Here is a 20725-nt window from a genome sequence, read left to right as displayed (position 1 = left end):
CATCAAAAAGTTTTACGTTTCATCGCAGGTTACACTCTACACTTGGAAATGATTATAACGATTGGTTCATCCAATATTTACACGTTACAGTGCTCCAGAAACATTTCCTTGTCAAGAAAAAGTATTCCGTTGTTTTTAACAGTCTTATGATAAACGCGGACGAGAAATAAAATTCGCTTGGCAGATCTTCCAATCCAAGTTAGCCAACTTTTTCATTTAGCTCGCCGATCCTCGAGCTTATCAGCTCCCACTCGCGTGCAGGAGCGTAGTCTTCACTTCGTTGAGCTCGTAGCTGGATGCGTGTACGCTACGGTGAGTCAATTCCGGATTACCGATCAGCGGCTCCAGCCTATCCCTGTGAGATTCGAACATCTGCTGGTGGTGGGATGGTTTTTCTACAAGTCACAAGATTGTATGAATATTGAGTAATTCACGCGCAAATGACAAAATAGCAATCAACCTCTGGTGCTGTGCATCAAGAGATACGAGAGCTCATCCTGGGTGGACACGTGCTGAAAGTCCTCGCCGCAAGCGCCCTTGAGCACGGCCACGACGTCAGACCTGGGATTGTAAAAGTAAAGTCCCTGCTTGCGGCCGTTGAACTCGTTTATCAGGCTGGCTATTCCCTTGGCGGCCGTGAAATCGGCTCCCAAAACGTATCGGCAATCCACCACCACCGGTATTTGGCACGAGCCCTCGGTGATGCCGGCGTTGCCCACGGATCGTTTGATAAAGTCCACCGCGGGAAAGTACAGACTATTCCCCGGGGTCACCAGTAGGTACTCGGCACCTGCATCCGTCTAGGACAATATAGTACATAAAAAAAAAATGTCCTTTTATCTCACGTTTACTTTTTTTCTTCAACCGTTTAGTCATAATCTTGTTGAACTTACAAAGTACTTTTCCACGTGGACCTGCGGTCGGGCCGACGGGTAGAGTAAGAGCACGAGATTGATACCGACGCCGGCGACGATTCCGTACTCGACGCCGATCACGAGGCACAAGAGGAAGGTGGCGAAGGTCGGGATGAGGTCCTTCTTGCTCGACCTCCACATGAGTTTCACGACCTCGTACTCGATCATGTAAATCACGGCGCAGATGATCACGGCTGCCAGGGAGGCTGAAAATCGTCGACAGTTGATTAATCGTTATCGTCGCCATTGTCAACCGGTCGATCAGCGGACCTTTGGGTATGAAGTAGAAGTACGGCGTGAGCAGCGTGAGAGCCATGAGTATCAGCAAGCCGGTGTAGAGGCCGCCCATGGGGGTTTTGACGCCGCTGGCGTGATTGACGGCGGATCGACTGAAACTACCGGTCACGGGCATCGAGCTGGCGCACGAGCCGATAACGTTGCAAACGCCGAGGGTTATCAGCTCTTGCGTGGCGTCGACTCTATTGCCACTCGCGAACGCTTTGGCGATCGCTACGTTGCCCAGGACCCCGATTATCGGCACCAGGACGATCGACGGCCCCAGCTCGGCGCACATGTCCGTGAAGCCCAACGTACGGTTGTTCACCTGCGTGTGTTTTCGTGGGCAATGAGCGCATGTATTTTATTGTCATCGCGTATACAATTGAAACACTTGCCTGCGTGGAAAAAGGCGGAAAGTCGAAGGAAGGCAAGCCCGGCCTGACCGGACCGGTGAGCACGAAGGGCGACTTTGAGCTGGAGCTCTCGAGCGCGTAAGCAATGGTCGAACAGGCAACGACGACCATGGCGTTGCGGGCCGTAGAAACGAGCCAAAGGGCTTTCGTCAGGATCCTCTGGCGCTTCGTCGGCTTCTTGGCCCCCTTTTCCCCGAACCTCAAGTCCTTGAGCCGCTACCGATCCCCACCCATCGATGATTATATCATGCAACCGTTCACGTACACAGTAGTTATACTCTATGTACTCACTCGAAACAGCAAGAGCACGATTATGCAGCTGAGGCTCATGCCGGCGTCCCAGGGACTGGTTTTGTGGATGTTCCTCAAGACCTGCCGAAGCGTGTCGACGAAGCCGTTGGGGGAGATCCGCAGCCCGAGCAGGCCCTTGAGCTGGGACGCCACGATAATGACGGAGGTGGCCGAGGTGAAGCCCACCGTCACCGGTATCGAGATAAAGTCCACGAGCACGCCTTTGGGGGGGGGGGTTGTTGTTCACTCGTTGGGTCATTGGGGAACAATGAGCTTATAGATATATAGGCTGGGACTCACCTAGATGGAGCGCGGCCATGAGGAGTTGCATGCAGCCCGTGAGGAAGGCCAGTAGTATGGCAAAGTCGACGCCCCTGCTCTGGACGTACTGGTGGGTCATGAGGGACATGAGAGCCGTGGGTCCGATGGTTATGTCCTTGCAGGAGCCGAGGATGGCGTATATGAGGGCGCCGATGAAAGCCGAGTACAGTCCGTACTGCGAGACAAAGCAAAGTATGTACGGCCAAGATCGGTTGGATGAATGTACCTGGATGTGGAAAATGTCGTACTTGGGGTTCGAGGCCGGCTAGAGTGGCGTAGGCGAGGCCTTGGGGCATGACGGTCAGGCCCACCGTGATCCCTGCTATGGCGTCGCTGACGAGTTTGTCCGAGTCGTAGGCGGGCAGCCACGCCAAGATCGGCAACCGGCGCCGGAGGATGCGGCTCAAGTAGCCCCCACCTTTGCTCGGGTCCCTCATTGTTGATGCCGTTTCGAGATCGTTGCCCTACGTGAGATCATATACAAATGTGTTATTGTTTCCTATGCTTCTCTTGCAACTACAGTCAAAATCAAAAAGTGAATCAAAATGTGCTTTGTGGGTTTTTGACGTCGGTTACAAAAAAGTTTCAAAGGTTCCCGGTGATCTGTTTGGAAAAAGTCCGGTTGGGTCAATCGAAATTGATCCGTCGCAGGCCTTTATTGGACTGTAAGGTCCGTTGGGTTATCGCAGGCTGAAAATCATCCTCGAAAAAAATCGATTGGCCATACCGCGTCACGCCGATATAGGTACATACAGATAAGCACGTACTGCAACTCTACATATCGTTTATCGAAAAATAATGTGCACCCTCTGTACGCTTATTAGATTATGAGCTGGGGTACCTATGAGGCAAAAATAAATAAAATAACTGCTGTCCATCTCGCGAAAGTTGAGAAACCTTCTTATAATTTGTGCAGATTCGAGGTGTTATTTTCATGAAGTTTGGTATGTTATTGATACTCGGAACTAAAATAGCGGTAATTTTACGATTCAATTATATGGGCATTGTTTTCTTTTCGAAAAATCATCCCCAATTTTTGGTGTATGAATTTTTTTCGTTCAACTTTTTGATCATTATCCGTTAGGCCATGTGGTGGCAGGTATAAATTTTATACACGTGGCCGATATAAACCGTCATGGCTAGACAATGTCACGAAAATACCTCAAACCTTCATGAACCGTCAAAAAATAGTGTACTCTTTTTTTTTAATAAATATAAAATCAAAGGGTTGATGGAACTCAAATTATGTCAATACTTTGCCATCAAATCTTACGATCCAAGTATCACCGAAAAATGCTTGTATAGTGACTAATATGGTACTTACGTGGGATCAAAATCGATTTTACTATTACCGTTAAAATTAATCGTTATTGACTTTATATGATCGATATTTGTAACCATCAAAAACATACATCTGCAATGATACATTTGGTTGTGAAGTAGTTTTCATCGTGATTCAAACACTAACATGTAAACATCAGTATCAGATTTTATCCAACATATTTTGCTTTTTACACTATTTTAAAATTGTCGCTTTCCTAAATAACTATAACTAATGCCGTTTTTAATTATTGACATCACAGTTTTTCGGAATTAAATTTTTAAGGCTTAAAAAATATACATTTTAAATAATTATATACAAAAACTATCAGGTTGATGATGAGGTAACAAGAAACATACATTTTTCATTAAATTCACTCAAAACAGATAAGCATTATTAATTCTAACGTTCGTAAAAATTAGATTTTACACTTTCGGAAAGCCCAATTTTCAGTATTAGTATATTTGGAAAGAGTTATTCTCCGAAATTTTACACTTTTTACGTTCAAGTGTACATATTAAAATTTTTCTTGCACTTTTTAAGCACTTGAAATTGTATATGGTTATACTTGACGAATTTTGCTAGCTGAGCCTTTTTTTTACAAAAACTTTAGATAGTTTATGGAATGTTTATAAAATGTAAAAATATAAAGCAGGTAATTTTCACTTCGAGTTGATTTCAAATGTTTTAGTCATGTAGCTGTTATATTTTGTACTTGTAATTTAGTGTGAGATGATCTACTAATATATCACACACTTTCGACAGCGAAAATCCATGTTTGTTATTATAGCTTCGTCGTTGATGTATTTATCAACTAAAATACAAACAGATGAAATATTCTTAAAAAAGCTACTGTTTGTTGTTTTTTTTTTTTTTTTTTTTCATAAAAAAATGAATCATTAATACAAATAGACAGTTTACTATTAAAAAAAGCTTCCCTTCGTTTTTTTTCTTCAAAAAATGAATCAACGTTTAGCTGTGCACACAACTGCGACTCCATAAGTTTGTAGAAACTACCAAAAAAAAATAAAAATTTAATAGAGACTTGCAAAAATCGAATCCCATAGCAGCGCGAAAAATACGCGCACACCTCTTTGTATAACAAAAGATTTAATTATAGTATGGTATACATACAATATATTCCGTTTAACTGCACATTAGAGAGGTGTGTCGTGTCCTGATTGTTGCACTAGTCACGTAATTGCTTAAGCCGAATTTTTCTTATTTTCCAATATTAGTTCCAAGACCCTGCGAGCTGTTTTTTTTTCATCGTCTGTATCACTTACGTAAAAATTGTAAAAAAAAATTACAATATAAAATACTTAACAGTTTTTTTTATATGCTTATTCGTACATGAAACAAGCATTAGTTAAAAATTTAGCTTTGAAGCTTAGAATACAATAATGTAATCCTTGAAATAACACGCTTTTACGATGGCTATTCGTGATTCGGGTAATTAGGTCACGCGGTTACAAATTGACTTACTGTTTAAAGGAGAAATTCTGATGCCAATAGTACACAAGAAAATAGTCAACCTTCCGATGCGTTTAACGAAACTTGTGTAAATGTTATTTGAAACTGCCTCAAGGGGACTTTTTAAATCCACTAGATTAAATTAAATGATTCATATATAAAAATTTTTTTTTGCAAATTAACACTATGTATTGTCAATATCTATACACAAGCTAATTTTTTCGTTCGAAAGATTAGCTGTTTTTTCGGTTATTTTACTAAACAAAATGAAAGGCACTCGAATTCGCGTGAAACTAAAAAAAATTTGACGCGTATTTACTTAGGTATCTAACCTAAAAGGTCAACAAACCTTTATTTCCATCTAGTACTATACTCTGTAGTATATTTATGAATGCAGGACAAGCCGACCATGCACTGCGAGAGTACTGCGACTCGGCATCTACGCGCGTGTGTGTAAAAATATTTATACATCTGTATACGTGCACACAAAAAAAGCACATTGTACATTGTATATACATGTATACAGTTACATGCCTACACGCCTAAATAACGTAAGGATTCATTGAATGAAAAAAAAAAAAAAAATTTGCTTCTAATCTTTTCCGATACTCGGTCCATCTGCTGATTCTCGTACAGATGTAATAATCTTGAATAATTTATATTATGCACTAGAGAGAAACTCTACTGGTATAAATAAATTGAAGAAATCGCCTAATGTAAATAAATACACATGTGTACTGCACTTTGGAGCACCAAGCACAACAATATTAACGATAATTAAAAATACCTAAGATCGATGGACAAAGTTTTAAATATCTTGTTATTACAGAATAACACCAGCACTCGAAAACTTCATTCTATCTAAATAATAGCAATAAACACGGGAAATTTCAATTTTATAACATACTGATGGACTTTCGACCGAATTCCATGAAATAACGATTAGCCAACGCATTCAGTTGATATTTTTAATTTAAGATTAAAATATTTTATAAGCGCACGATTTTACGACTTTTAAGTCTGGATAAAATCCGACCAAAACACACTCGCGCAAAAAATAAATGTTTAATTCCATCTTTACAGCGAATACGCATGTATAATTAGTACAAATTGTTGTATGGGACTCTATAATGTATGGGCATCGATTGCTTGACTTTGGAGTCTAAGGCTGCGTTCACAGTCAGAACAGCCTATGAGCCTCCATAGGAATGAGATAAAGGTTCTTTTCGGTAGTAGATCTATTATTTAATTTATTCTTATTAACAATTAATTATTTTCCAAAATTAACTATTTACTCAATTTGCGACAATAATTAATGTGCATGTTGAAGGTACCAAATAAAGCTGTATGTAATTTTTAAACAAAATTTTATAAAAAAAGGAAACAAAAAATAGGATGAAATAATGCTCGAAAAAAATCCCAATAAGTCCATAACTTTATGAAAAAAAAAAAACAGAAATGATTCGATTATTGTACTGCAGAGGAACACCTGTAGAATACATACCATTTAAAAAAATTGAGTTTGAACCGTTTATGGCGTCTTCTCTGCCGTTTTCGTAAAATAACTGTTTTTTACGTTTTTGCAAATTGTGGAAAAACGTACGAAAATTTTTTCACAAATTTCTATTTCTATTTCTATTAAAGTTAAATTTTCTTAAAGAAAATGGCCTTTTTTAAATAGTTTTTTTTTTTTTTTTTTTTTTTTTTGTAAAAAGTTATGGACCGATTGGAACTCAAAAAGCTTTTTTTTGTTTTTCCAAGCAGTACATATTCCATACCGTTTTGTGTTTGTTTCAGATATTTTTTTTTTACATTGAAAATCGTAAAAAAATCTGTTTTACGAACCTTTTCCTATTTTTTCTTACAAGTTTCGTGGAAATATTCTTTCCAAAAGTATATTCAGCTATGTGTATTATTTTTCTACTAATACACGTTTTATGTAATTGTTGAGTTTGATACCTGTTGTTTTTATTGTATTTTTAAATTTGAATTTTTTATGTTTAAAAATTTGTTAGTCGACTCAATTCGGTGTGATTCTTTGTATATTGCTTTTCTTGTGTATTAATACAAATTACATATTCATTAAAAAAAAAAAACATGTATTTAAATTGTTTCTTCCTTTCTTCCTAAAAATTTTTAAAACACACTAAAAAAAAACATTTATCAGCAATTATTCTATAAACATTTTCATAAAAGTATAAGGTTAATGAAATAATTTAGAATCTATTTATTTTTAATTAAACGTTTGTATTTATTTTAATTAATTTTGCACTAAAGATAAAATATTATTGACAGGCACTTTAAGTTTATATAAACATGATGTACAGATTTAAAAAAATTTGCTAATTTTCATTTTTTTGTAACGAATGTCAAAAACTAATTATTCTGCATAATATACATTTTTACAAATGAATTCCAAGATCCTTTAAGAATGACCTTTATAATTTCAGTCACAAATTTGATAATTAATCTAGCGACACTATGTCGGAACAGGATGTCCTCATAATATTTAGAGTGTAAAAAAGAATTTAACACTTAATTATACTCGCTTAGAGTATCACATAACGTTTTAGAAAGTTTTTAAAAAGAAATGACAAAGCTTATTATGAATTTTTTAATAGTAATAAAATAATTTTTTCTTTAATATGAAAAAATTATGTACAAAGTCTACGGAAATTTATTCAACATTTGATGGTGGAGCTGCATAACGAGTTCGTAAATCGACGTCTCCATCACATAAATATTTTCCTGTGGTAAGAAAATAAAAGAACAAACTAGTTTTACTTTTTGAATCAAGTGAACACATTATTAAAAAATTAATAATATAATTACCAGAAACGAATCTTTTTTTTATCAAACTAACTCGATACCCAGGGCCAGCCAAATCAAACTCAACTCCAGACAAGGTTGTTCCCTCGCAATTGAATGACGTAAAAATAGTCTGCTGGTTACCAGGACCTCGAGACAGTTCCACTCGAGCTTTAAGCGATCCAACACCTGCTCCTTCTGTGTGCTGCGATAATTCGGTGAACTTCCAAATCAGCCGATTTGTGTCGGGCAACCACTGTGCATTGGGTTTACTTTGAACGGTTTTGAAGCCACCGTCAATCGGTACTGACACCTGTATGTTCAGTAATGGTGATGGAATCGCCATAGCTCGACTATTATATTTATAATCGACCTGAAATTAATTATCAGGCTTAGCTCTTATTGTTCAAATTAACTCTATGAATTTATATTTTAGGCTGTTAAAAAAGGTAAAAAAAAAAAAAATTAAAAAAAATACCTTAAGATCAGTGTGAGTAACGTTACACTTCCAGTAAGCGACCAGCTGGAAGGGGCAAGAGCTAGCACCCTCTTTTCCCTTGATCTGATACTTAAGAATATCCACGTTAAAATAGGAAGCGGCCGGATTTTGTTCAGCTTGTCGTCGCAGCAATGCAGTTAAGGCACTCATGTTAAATTCAAAAAATGTACTGTCAGCTGTCGCTTGAGTCACATCCCTGCTTGTATTAACAAAACCATTAAAAAATGTGAAACAAAATTTTATGACAATAATAACAGTAAAAGGAGAAAGAGGAGGCACATAAAGCATTTGATTAGTTAATTTAGGCATGGGGAAACTCACATGCTAATCAGTTGACTGTTGGGGACCAATTTTTCAAGTCTATTACTATTTTTCAGCCGAAAGGTGAGTTTTGCTGGGCTGGGATTGTTGGCCAGTACAGCAACTATGCCAGCAGGGAAGGACAGCATCATATCACCGAGAAGCTTTATCTGGCAGCGCGCCTCGTCACTGCCTCTGAAGTACGAGTGGATTATTTCATGAAAGGCTACAGCCAGGGGTATTGTATCGGCAAGACCTATAGTTAGCGGCGATGGGCCTCTAGACGAGCCCACGCCTACACCGGCAGTACGAAACTCTAGACTGGCTACGCTGTCCGCCCGCGATATGGTCGCCGGTGACATTCTTCCACGTATCGTGTCACCTCGTCGTGAAGGTGGCCGAGGTATCGCGATCGAGCTCATCGAGGTCGTTGACTGTTTAGGAGGTAGAGCCGGAGTCGCGTCGTTCAGTTCGGAGAATAGATCACCTTCTGCCAAAAAAAAAAAAAAAAAAAATTTGAACCTACTAATATTGTTATCATGTGCACGTCAGAGCTAATAAAAAAACTTACCTGGAAATTTGGGTGGTGCAGACTGTGGCGGAGGTGGCATCGTAGGGATGGGCGACGAGGATATTGCGGGCGGACTTTGCAAAGGAGCATAGGGATGACTACCCGTGGGCGTCGAGGCACTCGACGGTGTACTGCTTGGATTGAAAAAATTGAGTAGGTCCGAGCTAGGTTTGACGCTCAACTGCTGAGAAACTGACTGCGAACGCTTCATATTAGGATCTGAATCGGTGCTTGAGCCTCGTCTTCCCTAAATTAAAACACTTTATTATAATAAACACGTACAAATTCATATGCCAGGAAGACGATAGATTATTAAACGATGAAAGATTACCGTAGGAGCCGGGGAGAGTGAAAGATTCCCTACGGTCGCACGGAGCTCGTCGACGCTCGCACTCATCGGCGCACTACCATTACTTAAAGGCTTGATTTCAACTCTGATTTTGCGATCTCTCTCGTCATCCGAGTCTGTGTCCGAACTCGAGTAGAATCCCTTCTCGTTCTCCCAAGGATCAGACTTGGGCTTGATACAGTAACCATCCTCGTCAACTTCTGGAGTTGGTGTCCCTGACTTTCGGCTATCCTGATCTTTCTCTTCTCTATGTCACCACATGAAAGTAAAAACAAATCATTTTCAAACTCTTGGATTTTGAATTTTTTTTTAATCGTCTACTAATTTTACAAATTAAAAAAAAAAAAACAAAAAAAACAAAAAAAAAAAAAAAAAAAATACGTTATGAACTTGGTAAAGTTTTCTATTTTAAAGTGAAGAATACAGGTTTTAATTGTCGCCTTTTAAAGTCTTTGCTTTAGATAACATGTTAACATTTACAGCCGGTCAATTAACTCGAATACCATACGTTATTAGCTACTATAAGTAACAACTTGTGTTTATAATATGACAGTGTATTTGTTGGACGTAAAAATCGGAAATAAGTTGAAGGGGAAAAAAGGGACTGTAGAATAATTGCGTCATACTGATTTCAAGTATACTGACAGATCGGACTTGTCTTCCTTGTTGCTGGCCGTTTCCACGGAATCTTTTTTTTTCTTTGCTTTCTTTTCTTTGCGCTTCTCTCGCCTGCTTCTTAGGAACCCTATGAATATAAAAATTTTCATTTTACTTTAATACTTATTTTTTATCCTTACATATCTAAATAATTGAATAATACTTTACTTAAAAAATTTACACTTTTTTTATTCATTTACCAAGCAGCTCATGAGGCTTCAACTGCTTGATAATTGCAGCAACTATGGATTACTACGACTAAAGCTACGAAACTTGATTTTTTTTATTTATTTACTTTCCAAGTGAGCATCTTTTAGCGCAATGTGAATCAACTAATACGTAACGTTAAATAAAAATTTGTGCACGTCTATGCATAATAAACCTTGCACATATATTTTGGCTCTATGCTATGTAAGTACTCGTGAAAAATATTTATAAAAAATAAATTGATGCGAAATTTTCTCTCTCTATTCAACTTTTCTTCAAACTGTTATCATCAGCAATGACAATGATTATTCAATAAACTGGTACTTTTGTAATATTTATAAATACATATTAGTTAAGGTGCAGAATGAACAAGCAATACATATTTTGCAACAGTAAGATAAGTATAATACAGAATATAGAACATAGCTTATACGAGCGTACTATTAAAGTAAAGTTTTGAAAAAAAAGAAAAAAAAAAAAAAAAAGACAGAAAAAGAAAACAGTTCCCTGGACCCTCCACCAAAAATGAGCAATAACACAAATTTATCTTTTTAGCCTAAAAAATTGTTTTTCTAACAATTTCAATGCTCTGCTTTGCAATTTCATGTACACAAACTTTTTTTTTCTTCAAGCTATAAGTGTCTCATAATTTCATTAAATAGAAAAAAAACCGTATTCATGACATGTATAACTGTGTTTGGAGGAATGGGAAGGAAACTCAAGTCGTCAAAAGACTCACATTACGCTATTAGAATGGCTGGACTCATTGTCAGGTGTTTCGTGAGTGCGTCAAGTTAGCACTTGGAAAATAAATGAACGAGAGGGAAGGAAAACTCGAGCCGACTGTGCGTTTTTTTTTTTTTTTTTTTTTTTTTTTTTTTTTTTTTTTTTTTGTTTTTACTCGCAGCAGTGTCTTTTTTTCAAGAGAAATAGTATTTGTAAGCTCACCTCAGGCTCCGTCAGTAGCCACTTCTTTGCTTGTGCATCAATATTTATTTTGTTTACTTTTTTTTTCGATTCCAGCTCCCTTTGATTAATTAATTTTTCTTACCTAGGGCGCAAAGTGTGCCCACAAGGTGCAAAATTACACTTTTCTCTCCCGGTAAAAAAAACCAATGTACGTGACTCGGGTACAAACGTACAACAACCGGATCCTAAGGATGTAATGTACTATTCCATTACATTTTACACGTCACATTCATATAAAAGTGTTTGAAAAATTAATGTAATAAATGTTTGAAATAATAATTGATAAAAAAAAAAAAAAAAAAAAAAGAAAAAGATGAACAGAATAAATGTGAGCGTGAAACAAAAATTCTACAAATAATTTTAATTTTTTTCTAAGAGTATCAATTATTTATGTAGAGACAAACGTTTGAGAAGTGACTCAAAGAACTAGAATCCACTATAGCGGCATAAACATATTTTTTCGTGTGATTAAAAGTACTTTGAATGATTATGTATTGTCATATAAAAGAGAACTGTTACATTTTTTTTTGTAATTCAACATATATCCTAATGAAACGCTTCCCATTATAGAAATACTTAATATATTGTTAGAAAAACAATTTGCAATGCAAAAAGCGCCAAAGCATAATTTACCTATAAAGTTATAGTTGATGATAAAAAGATATAAGAGATCGTGGCCTTAGACTTTTCTAGTATGAACATTTTTCTAAAAAAAAAATATAGCAAACGTCTCGTTACCCGTGTTCCAAGACTTATAGAACAAAGGTCTATTTCAAAGTAGTTATTTTATTTTCTACAACAAGGAGAAGACTAGCATAAATTTCTAAAACAACTACGTGGCAGTTAGATACACCCTTAATTTGTAAATAAACGAATCCATTGATAAAATGCTTTGGTTAATAATATATACCTACGTTGATTTTCTACAAGAGTGTACAACGGCGGTATTACGAAATTCGTAACCACTGGAATGCAAGAGAAACACATCGTCAATTTCGATTTTAAATTATCCAGAGCAAGGGCCTTCAAGTCATAAATGTATAAGATATTACTTTTCCTAATTTTTCTACTATTTAAGAAAAAATGTATGCATGATCGTATAATAAATATTTTTAGTACAAAACTATTGCCAAATTTTAGGTAGATACAATATAATCATGCATATACTTTTTTCTTCAACTCAAACAAAACTTCAGTTCTGAATTGACAACTATGCAGACAAATAAATGTCGAGTAAAATGGATGCAGACAAGAAACAATGTTATGTAGCATGTTAATAAATAGTGAAATAAGTGTATACGTTTACCATGGGTGTGAAAAAGAAAAAGAGAGAATGAATGTGTAGAAGAAAAAAGCGTTAGTTCTCCCAAACAAAGAGGCACATAAGTATACAAGTGAGAAGCAAATTCAATAAAATGATTCAAGTTGCGTAAGTAATTTGTTGCATGACGATAGTGCTAGTGAAACATGTAAGCAGTTACATTTAGATCCTCTGAGAGGGTTCCTGGAGATGCTGGGAGTCGGAACGTCAGGAGACAAATTTCCCTGAGGAGTGACAGGAGCCGAGCCAGAGCCTGCTTGCTTTTGCCTCTCTGAAACAACACTTATTTGCCTGTGTCTCTTGATTCCTTTTTTTTTTTTTTTTTTTTTTTTTTCTCTCTATTGTATCCATATGTATCAGGTTTGTTTGTTCGTTTTTTTATCCTTCCAAAGAATTACTGATTTTTTCGACAATTTTTTTTTGAAAGTTGTTACTCGGAAAAACTTTTTGTCGACTTTTTTTACAAGCCACTGATTTTTCTGGTTTTTTTTTTTTTTTTTTTTCCTTAATCATTCATTTTTATCGACCTCCACCAACGTTAAATTAATGCTACGCGAAAGCTAGATAACAAACACAATAAGCGATGTCGAGATTTTGTGATGCATCACAATATTGCGATATGTGTTCACGTGCCACGATAAAGTGATATTTAAAGTAGCGATTTTATGGTAATGAAAAAAAAAAAAATTCCAAGCAGTAGATAAAAATTTTGAAAAAACAGTTAATTTGATTTAAATAGCGACTGTAATATCAAATCGTTCATTAAAATATATACATGTATAATTGTAAAGAACAGATACTTGATAAATATTAATTACTCGAAGCACTTGAAATTGAATAACCTACCCTGGGAGTTGGACATGAAAAGGTTGAGCAACGAAGTGGTACGACGTGAGGTTTTAGTTTGCTGAGCCTGAACACACTCATTATTTCTCTCGCTCTGGTTCTCCTTATCCTTATCATGTAATTTTGATTTGTCCCTGATAGTTAGAAAACCCTCCCGCTTAACCCCTTGACTTTTTTTCAAAGTCAGCTGAGAGTTACCCGCTACACCAGTCTCGCCATTCGCGCCCTTTGATGACTCTTTTGGAACGTCGCTGTTTTTTTCTTGACTCGATTGGCTTACCAACTCTTGTAAGTTCGCCAAAGACTCATCATACTCTGCTACAGCTAAAAAACAATTTCCTTTAAATAAAAATGGACACATTAAAAATTGCTGTATAAAGCCATGTGTTAATATTTACCTGGCTTTTCAAACCCTGTGTATTTACTTTGAACAAACTGCTCCAACAATTTATCTACCGTCATATCTAAGCATTGTCTCTTAAAATCTATATGTATTTTTCCAACTTGCTCATGATTCGACTGTAGAACATCGGCATAAGTATTTAAAAATTCCTTCATATTTCTCAAGTGCGACTCTTCTACATCTTGAAATCTCTAAAAATAACAAACAACCGTATTAATCGAAAGGTAAACTTTTAAAATCACGCTTACATTGTAATTATATTTTAATATACTAATGATAAAAGTAAACTGATCACCTTACAAGCCTGAGTCATTTTTGTTTCAAAGTCATTTCGTATTACGGTATACTTTTCTACCAATGTTTTATACTCATCTTGGGCCTTTTTAAATTTTATTTCAGCTTTTTCCAATTCCTTTTGGCTTGCATTATCTTTTTTTAATTTTTCCAATTCGGATCCTCTTTGCATCCATGTATCCTTGGATTTTTGAAGAATAATAGTAATACTCTGTATACTCTGAACAACTTCTAACGTTGAAGATTCCTCTTCCTTTACCTATAAAGTGAAAAAAAAGTTTTTTTTTCATAATATACGTGTAAAGTAAAAAAAAAGAAATCAAATGTTATCTTTTGTGTTTGGTGATATTTCCAGAGAAGTATAGTCTAATTAAACAGTGGGCGGATGCAGATAAGTTTGTCACAGATTGTGCTAGTATCAATGACAAGCAGAGTTGAAGGAGAAAAAAGTGTGTACAAAATTTTTTTTAAATCAGGACATTTCTTTCGGATATTGAAATAAAATTTATAAAAGTTTGTTACTCACAGCTTTGTGCTTTTTGTGAAGTTCATCAGAATATTTGGATACGTCTTTTATCAGTTCTGATACTTTTTGGGCCAACTGCAAATGCAAACCAGCCAATTTTTCAGCTGCTCCTCGTAGTGCAGCCCAAACTGGTGCAAATGTTCCCTGAGTACTGTTACTGTTACTGGCTTGCTTGGCAACTTTACTGAGCAGCTTATAATTGTTCTCCTCAATAACTGAGCGTTCTCTAAGAAAATCTGCCAACTCCTTACTAGCCACAACTCCATGTTTCATGTTACTATATAGTACGAAGAATCCATTGTTCTTATCACCCTAAAATTATATACAGACTTTATAGACAGCTACGTAGTACAGCGAACCATGTTTATTGATTCAAATATGTCCTGAAAGTCGTAGAATGTGTCAAAGGTGCACGAATTAAAGACTGGAGGGAAAAGAATTGAAAAACACTGTAGGCTGCTTGATCCCTGGTGTATGGTGTAGGCTTTGGTTGCCAATTGGTCAATTGTGCATTACATGTATAGGCAATCGACTTGATCATGTGTACCTATCTTGAAGAGGGAGGAAGAGAGAGAGAGAGAGTCAAACAATCATCAGAGAGGCTGATGCTCAAGTATAGGCTCAATTACATGCATCAATAACTTTTGTTTTCTCATGAAAAATACCCAAAAGATTTAAAAAATGTAGGAGGATAACAAGCAAATCAGTTTATTAGTTAAAAATCAAAGCACAAGCACATCCAGGCCTTACATAAACGATTGACGATGACATGGTACATAAACAAGTACTCAATGATTCAAGTACTGGAAAAAAAAAGAGCACGCGTAGAAGGTGGCTGTCTGGGATATGCGAGACTCTGTCGGTGGCTCACAGCACCCCAAATGGAAATGCAAGTTTGATAAAGTCAACTTTGTGTGAAACTTAGGAAAACAAGCAAAACTCAATTAAGTGGGTACGTAATGAAAGAAAAAAAAACTAACTCACCCAGAAGCAATCAGCAAAGTCGACGGTCATGATGTACAGCAAGTCGTGCGCGTAATGAATACGCGCTCAGACGCTCCCTCAAACCATCTTTGGTTTTTTGTAATTTTCAACTGCTATCGCTGTGTTGATGATGCATGTAACCTCCAGGTATTATAAGTATAGGCATACAGCAGCGAGCTGTTGGGTAGTTGTCAAACTCTTCGTCGTTTTTGTTGTTGTTGTTGTTGTTGACGTCCTCGTCGTCGTCGTCGTAATTGTTGACTTCTCAGCTTCTCGGGCGTCACCGTTTTTGGTTTCCCGCTGCAGCCTGCTGCCACTCATTCAACGTTCTCTTCTCTTTTTCGCCTGCCTTTAGTCAGTTTAGTCCTACAGTCTACACACATGTTCTACCTACCTATAACCTACTGTACTTTCTTTCTATATGTATTGTATATACGTGTGCACTTTTACATGGACCAGGAGCCCCCTAACCCCCTTGCTCACTGCCCATCATTGCCATTGCCCGCACTGTTTCCTACTGCGGCAGATCTTCGTACTTCGTACACAAATGCACTGCTAAATCGATGATATACTTATATTAACATGCTATATATAGTTATATGACAGGCAAAACGAGACACGAGACTGGTCGACTGATTAAGTATAAGTACTTGGTTGAATAAAATTGCTGACGAAAGATGAGAGAATTGACAGAGTAAGTAAGTATAGGTATAGATATTTGAGTTCGAAACAATTGGATGCTGGAGTCTCCGGTCCAAGCTTTACAAGACCACCACCTCATGTTAATGGTAATGGAGAATATGGCGCTAGTAGCGTTGTCCAAAATTATCTATTAGGTATCCAGTCCCATGGTTCTAAATAGGTACAGTGGAGGCCGTTTTATTCGTTGAGCTGGAAATTCAAACATTTAATTCCCATTGGCTGATTCGATCACATAACCTCTTTCATTGGTCAATTTTATACTTCCCGCTCAACGAATTAAATAGCCTCCACTGTACCTACAATTGTGCCGCACGAAGGAAAGAGTTGTGTACAAGATTTTTCATTTTTCATAATTGATGGACATTTGGTAATAAATAAGTACTTTTACCCATTAATAAAAAAAAACAAGTATATGCACACTACAATAAATGCATCGTTTTAGTACTAAACATTTTTATCAACTTTTTTAACGGCTGATGATGATTTAAAAAAAATTTACAATTGTAAGTTTTCTAACAATGTATACAAGTTATTTCATACGCATGAACTTTTTTTAGCGGAAGCCTATAGCTTGTAAAATACCATTTGTGCAGATTGAAAGAAATCGACATAAACTTATTATTTGTTTAGTTAAGGGGAATTTTCCTGAATCGGCAATTTGTAGTAATTGATAATAAGGTACATAGTTAACTTTTAGTTAACTAATAAGTCAAAGAATAGTGATTTCTTAATTTACTGTTTGACTTCCATTTGTATAAGTAAAGCTCGGATTCCTTCTTGAAAGATGTCGCGTAACAACGTGACATGTTGTGAAAAAGTGATACTAACGTTTTCGAAGTATGGTTTAAGAATACTTTTTTAACTGTACATGGATAGTGGTACATGAATTAAATCTGATGCGAACTTCAAAATTTTAAATACCAATAAAGCCGCTTGTCAAAAACACATGACCAGAAACGTATTTTAAGAAATTTATTTTTTTTTTTTTTTTCTCAAATTTGTAGAAATTACAATATTATTTAAATTTTGAAAGTACAGATTAACTTTAGTGAATGAACAGTTCTTGTCTCATTTTACACACAAAAGACCATTAATAGTTGACTTTTCGCGCTGAATTGACGGAGATTCGAAAAACCTCTCGCTCAAAAGCGAAGATTGTTGGGTTCTAAATATATACATTCTTATTTTTGTTTTTATTCAGACAGCACCGGATGAATGCCTTGATTAGGATTATTCGCAGTTATTTATCGACACGATCGCTAACTTAATTAATCATACGTTCATGATATTTCTATTGTTTTTCCCACCATGGCGTGCATTTGTTCCAATAGCTCTTCGAAAAATTTCTGCAAGGTATCTTGCTCATGTGTCCAAGGAATCACTTACTCTAGAGGATTTCTTTTTTAACAATCACTCTCACGAGCAAGAAATCTCGTGGATTAATTCAGGAAATCTCATAAAAGTTTTCCTTCCTCGTATAGATTAAAGACACCTATGATTGGTACAATTTTTTCATTTTATCAGTGCCATTACGTGGTATTCGAATTGTGGGGGGGGGGGGTTCGGAGTCTCGGGATATTCGCAAGGAAAAAACGATTGATCAATTAAACCTGGCCTTTTATTAAAAACAAGCGAGGGAAGAGCGTACTAGTATGTGTGTGTATAGCGGACTTTATTCCAACTTTGACTGGAGTCACCGACTGACCCTCTTTCGTTCTGATGAGTAGCTGCCCGACCGCCCCACCACCACGTGGGGCCTATGTTAGCGCTCTTCCCTCGTTTACAATAATAGTGGAAGGTTGCAAAAATATTTTTTTCTTCTTTTCTAAAATATGTTGGCTATATACAAACTGAATAATATTCGACGTAACAAAAGATTTATTCATATTAATACTTCGTAGACGTTTAACATTTCTCTAATTTCTCTACTATCTAAAAATGTACGCAAGTGTAGGTACTGGTATACAAAATCCGTTAATTGAGTTATAGGTAAGGTTTGATAATTATTCTATATACATGTCAAGTTTTTCTTTTTTCAAATTGCAAGTGTTTTACATATTTCAAATGAATGGGCTAGTATTTGATTCATATCTCGATTGCTTTTCGATTAGTACACTTTTACAATGGGTGCGAGTAATATTAAAAATTTCATACTATAATAAAAATTATAATTAACATTTATAGTGATTTAAGCTTGGCTGTTCGGTTTAATCTTGTTATAATTTTCGTAGGTTCGTAGGTTCGTGGACCATTATCGGTCTCAGAGTGCAACGCCCTTAGTCTAAGATAAATTAATAAACAACCACCATCCCGTTGATCGAAACGTTGTAAAGAGGAAGGGAAAGTTCGTGGAGCCTCTATACTGTATTTTCGCACCCAACGTACCAAATTTACACTTTTTTTTTTTTTTATTTCTCATGCTTTCGTTGAATTAAATTTATTTAATTAGTGGAAGAAAGTTTATTATTACTATTTTGTAGATCTTGTCTCATCGGCCGCCAGAAAGCCTCGGGATCAGGACTAAAATAAACTTCTAATAAAGCACTAAGACACATTAAAATCCAACCAAGAAACAAAAGGAGATCTCCGCTCTGTTATATCTTTTCCGGAAAAAAAAAAAAATTAATCTTGTAAATGCTCGTATGATTAATTTTCTTGTCACCATTATAAGAAATAATAAAAAAAGAAAAAAAACAACCACTGGCTTTTTAAAACCTCGTGGAATTTGCACAGCACCCCCTATCAATAATATCAGTTTGTGACCTAGCGCTCAGGACCGCTGGGACAATAAAAGTTTTGGAAAGCAGAGCAACAGGAGCTGGCTCAGGTGAGAGAGAGAAAGAGACTGTGTCAAGTGGATACATATATAATAAACACCTAGCTGCCTGCTGCTTGTACTTGTCCGATGCTGTTGGTCGGTCAGTTGTTCTAGAGGCATCATCAGCTGCTGCAGGCATGCCAGCGAACAAGTCGAACCATTGTAGCGGTGGTACGCCGAGTAAGGAAAAACCGATAAACGGTCGCAAGCGCAGGTCGTCATCGCTCAAGCATCGCAGACCGTCCAGGAGTCACTCGGTGAGGCTTTATACTTAATGACAAAAAAAAAAATAATAATAATAATAATAATAAATAAAAAAACTTTTTTCGTTGCTTACACATATACGTATAGATTATGTCACATTTATTACAGCACGCAACTTGCACCTGTACGTCATGTGTTACATTACTCATTTTTATTATTATTGTCATTACTTTTTTATTTTTTTTTTATTTAATAACCGCTGTCATTATAGTTGTTAAGATTTTCATGAAAATATAAGATTGTGTAGACGATGAGAGCGACGTGCGCCCGGGATGAGACGCACTCGATACGTATATATACCTATATGTATACTTGTATCGAGGGGGGAGTGCAAATTAAATGGGTATTATAAAAATATGGTAGGTACAATGACTATACATGCCGAGTTCACAGACCGCGAAGCTCTCCCTCTTCACTCCTCACCTCTGCGCAAGCACTGAAAACTATTTGCACGTATGTTATATGCATATATATACAGCTACGTTCACTCGCTCACGCGCAAAAACGCACTCTTTTTCTCTCTGATTTTCTAACATTACGATATAATAAGTGTATTATCGAGGCGTCACTTAAATTTCACGCACAAGTCACAACTTTTTTCTCTGTTTTTTTTTTTTTTGTACCTCGTGCAGTGTCCAAGGCAATATGTAATCGATCAGCTGAGCATGCCTTAAAAATAATGTAGCCGCGAAGCCTGCCTCTTTTAACGGCTGCACCTATATATACACTTGTAGGTGTGTACAATATACTATATGTTTCTTACCCCGATTATATGAGTACCTATGTATATACCCTCCTACCTACCTTTTTATTATTGATCGGAAAAAGGGAGTGGGTCGATGCCACGCGTACACTTTTTTTTTTTTTTTTTTTTTTTTTTCTTACAGTTAAAAAATGACACAGCTGATTCAGCAGGATCTTATACGAATAATCGCTCTCTGCATAGGCATATTTATATATATTTATATGGTAGAGATTTCAGTGTGTCAGAGGCAATACTGTCGGGTAAGGTTTTACTTGGATCACCCAGCTGGCCCTCACGAATATTTTGACCTTGTCTTCGTTTTTTCATTCCCTCAAGAACTACATGTTAGTACACATAAGTATGTGGTACTCAAGATTAAGAGATCGATGGTTCACAAACATTGGGTGTACGTATAAGTACAACATATCATTTGACAAATTATGACCTTTC

General features: G+C 36.5%; 2 protein-coding genes across 4 annotated transcripts; both read right to left on the bottom strand.

Moving 5' to 3' along the window:
• Positions 1-240: 240 nt before the first annotated feature.
• Positions 241-4700, bottom strand: LOC106643152 (sodium-independent sulfate anion transporter). The gene is made up of 9 exons (XM_014358169.2): positions 4674-4700; positions 2467-2682; positions 2198-2393; positions 1898-2118; positions 1589-1822; positions 1185-1518; positions 894-1120; positions 461-800; positions 241-395 (listed from the first exon to the last, which is right to left on the bottom strand). The coding sequence occupies exons 2-9, from the start codon at positions 2653-2655 to the stop codon at positions 241-243; spliced, it is 1896 nt and encodes a 631-aa protein (XP_014213655.1). The 5' UTR covers positions 2656-2682; positions 4674-4700.
• A 2538-nt stretch (positions 4701-7238) lies between these two features.
• LOC106643139 (F-BAR domain only protein 2) lies at positions 7239-15941 on the bottom strand. 3 transcript variants are annotated; one of them, XM_014358141.2, is made up of 14 exons: positions 15747-15941; positions 14763-15074; positions 14238-14495; positions 13938-14133; positions 13540-13863; positions 12854-12964; positions 12287-12337; positions 10185-10284; positions 9522-9786; positions 9191-9437; positions 8641-9109; positions 8299-8515; positions 7845-8193; positions 7239-7760 (listed from the first exon to the last, which is right to left on the bottom strand). In XM_014358141.2, the coding sequence occupies exons 1-14, from the start codon at positions 15774-15776 to the stop codon at positions 7690-7692; spliced, it is 3000 nt and encodes a 999-aa protein (XP_014213627.2). In that variant the 5' UTR covers positions 15777-15941; the 3' UTR covers positions 7239-7689. The 3 variants fall into 3 exon arrangements, with proteins under 3 accessions (XP_014213627.2, XP_089451297.1, XP_014213629.2); XM_089595171.1 differs by lacking the exon at positions 12287-12337; XM_014358143.2 differs by lacking the exons at positions 12287-12337; positions 12854-12964 and having other exon boundaries at positions 13738-13863.
• Between the last annotated feature and the right edge of the window lie 4784 nt (positions 15942-20725).

This window comes from Copidosoma floridanum, unplaced genomic scaffold (assembly GCF_036245765.1).
Source record: "Copidosoma floridanum isolate Cflo_tuat_1 unplaced genomic scaffold, Cflo_Japanese_pri ptg000025l, whole genome shotgun sequence".
Lineage (NCBI taxonomy): Eukaryota > Metazoa > Arthropoda > Insecta > Hymenoptera > Encyrtidae > Copidosoma > Copidosoma floridanum.
This window is presented reverse-complemented; position numbering and strand designations above follow the sequence as displayed.

Coding starts and splice junctions, on each gene's coding strand:
- LOC106643152 (XM_014358169.2), bottom strand. CDS start 2,655: ATGAGGGACCCGAGCAAAGGTGGGGGCTACTTGAGCCGCATCCTCCGG. Junction 2,394..2,466: donor TAGCCGGCCTCGAACCCCAA/GTACGACATTTT, acceptor TTTGTCTCGCAG/TACGGACTGTACTCGGCTTT. Junction 1,823..1,897: donor TCGTGCTCTTGCTGTTTCGA/GTGAGTACATAG, acceptor GGGGATCGGTAG/CGGCTCAAGGACTTGAGGTT.
- LOC106643139 (XM_014358141.2), bottom strand. CDS start 15,776: ATGACCGTCGACTTTGCTGATTGCTTCTGG. Junction 15,075..15,746: donor ACTTTGCTGATTGCTTCTGG/GTGAGTTAGTTT, acceptor ATATAATTTTAG/GGTGATAAGAACAATGGATT. Junction 10,285..12,286: donor CACTCTTGTAGAAAATCAAC/GTAGGTATATAT, acceptor TTATATTCATAG/GGTTCCTAAGAAGCAGGCGA.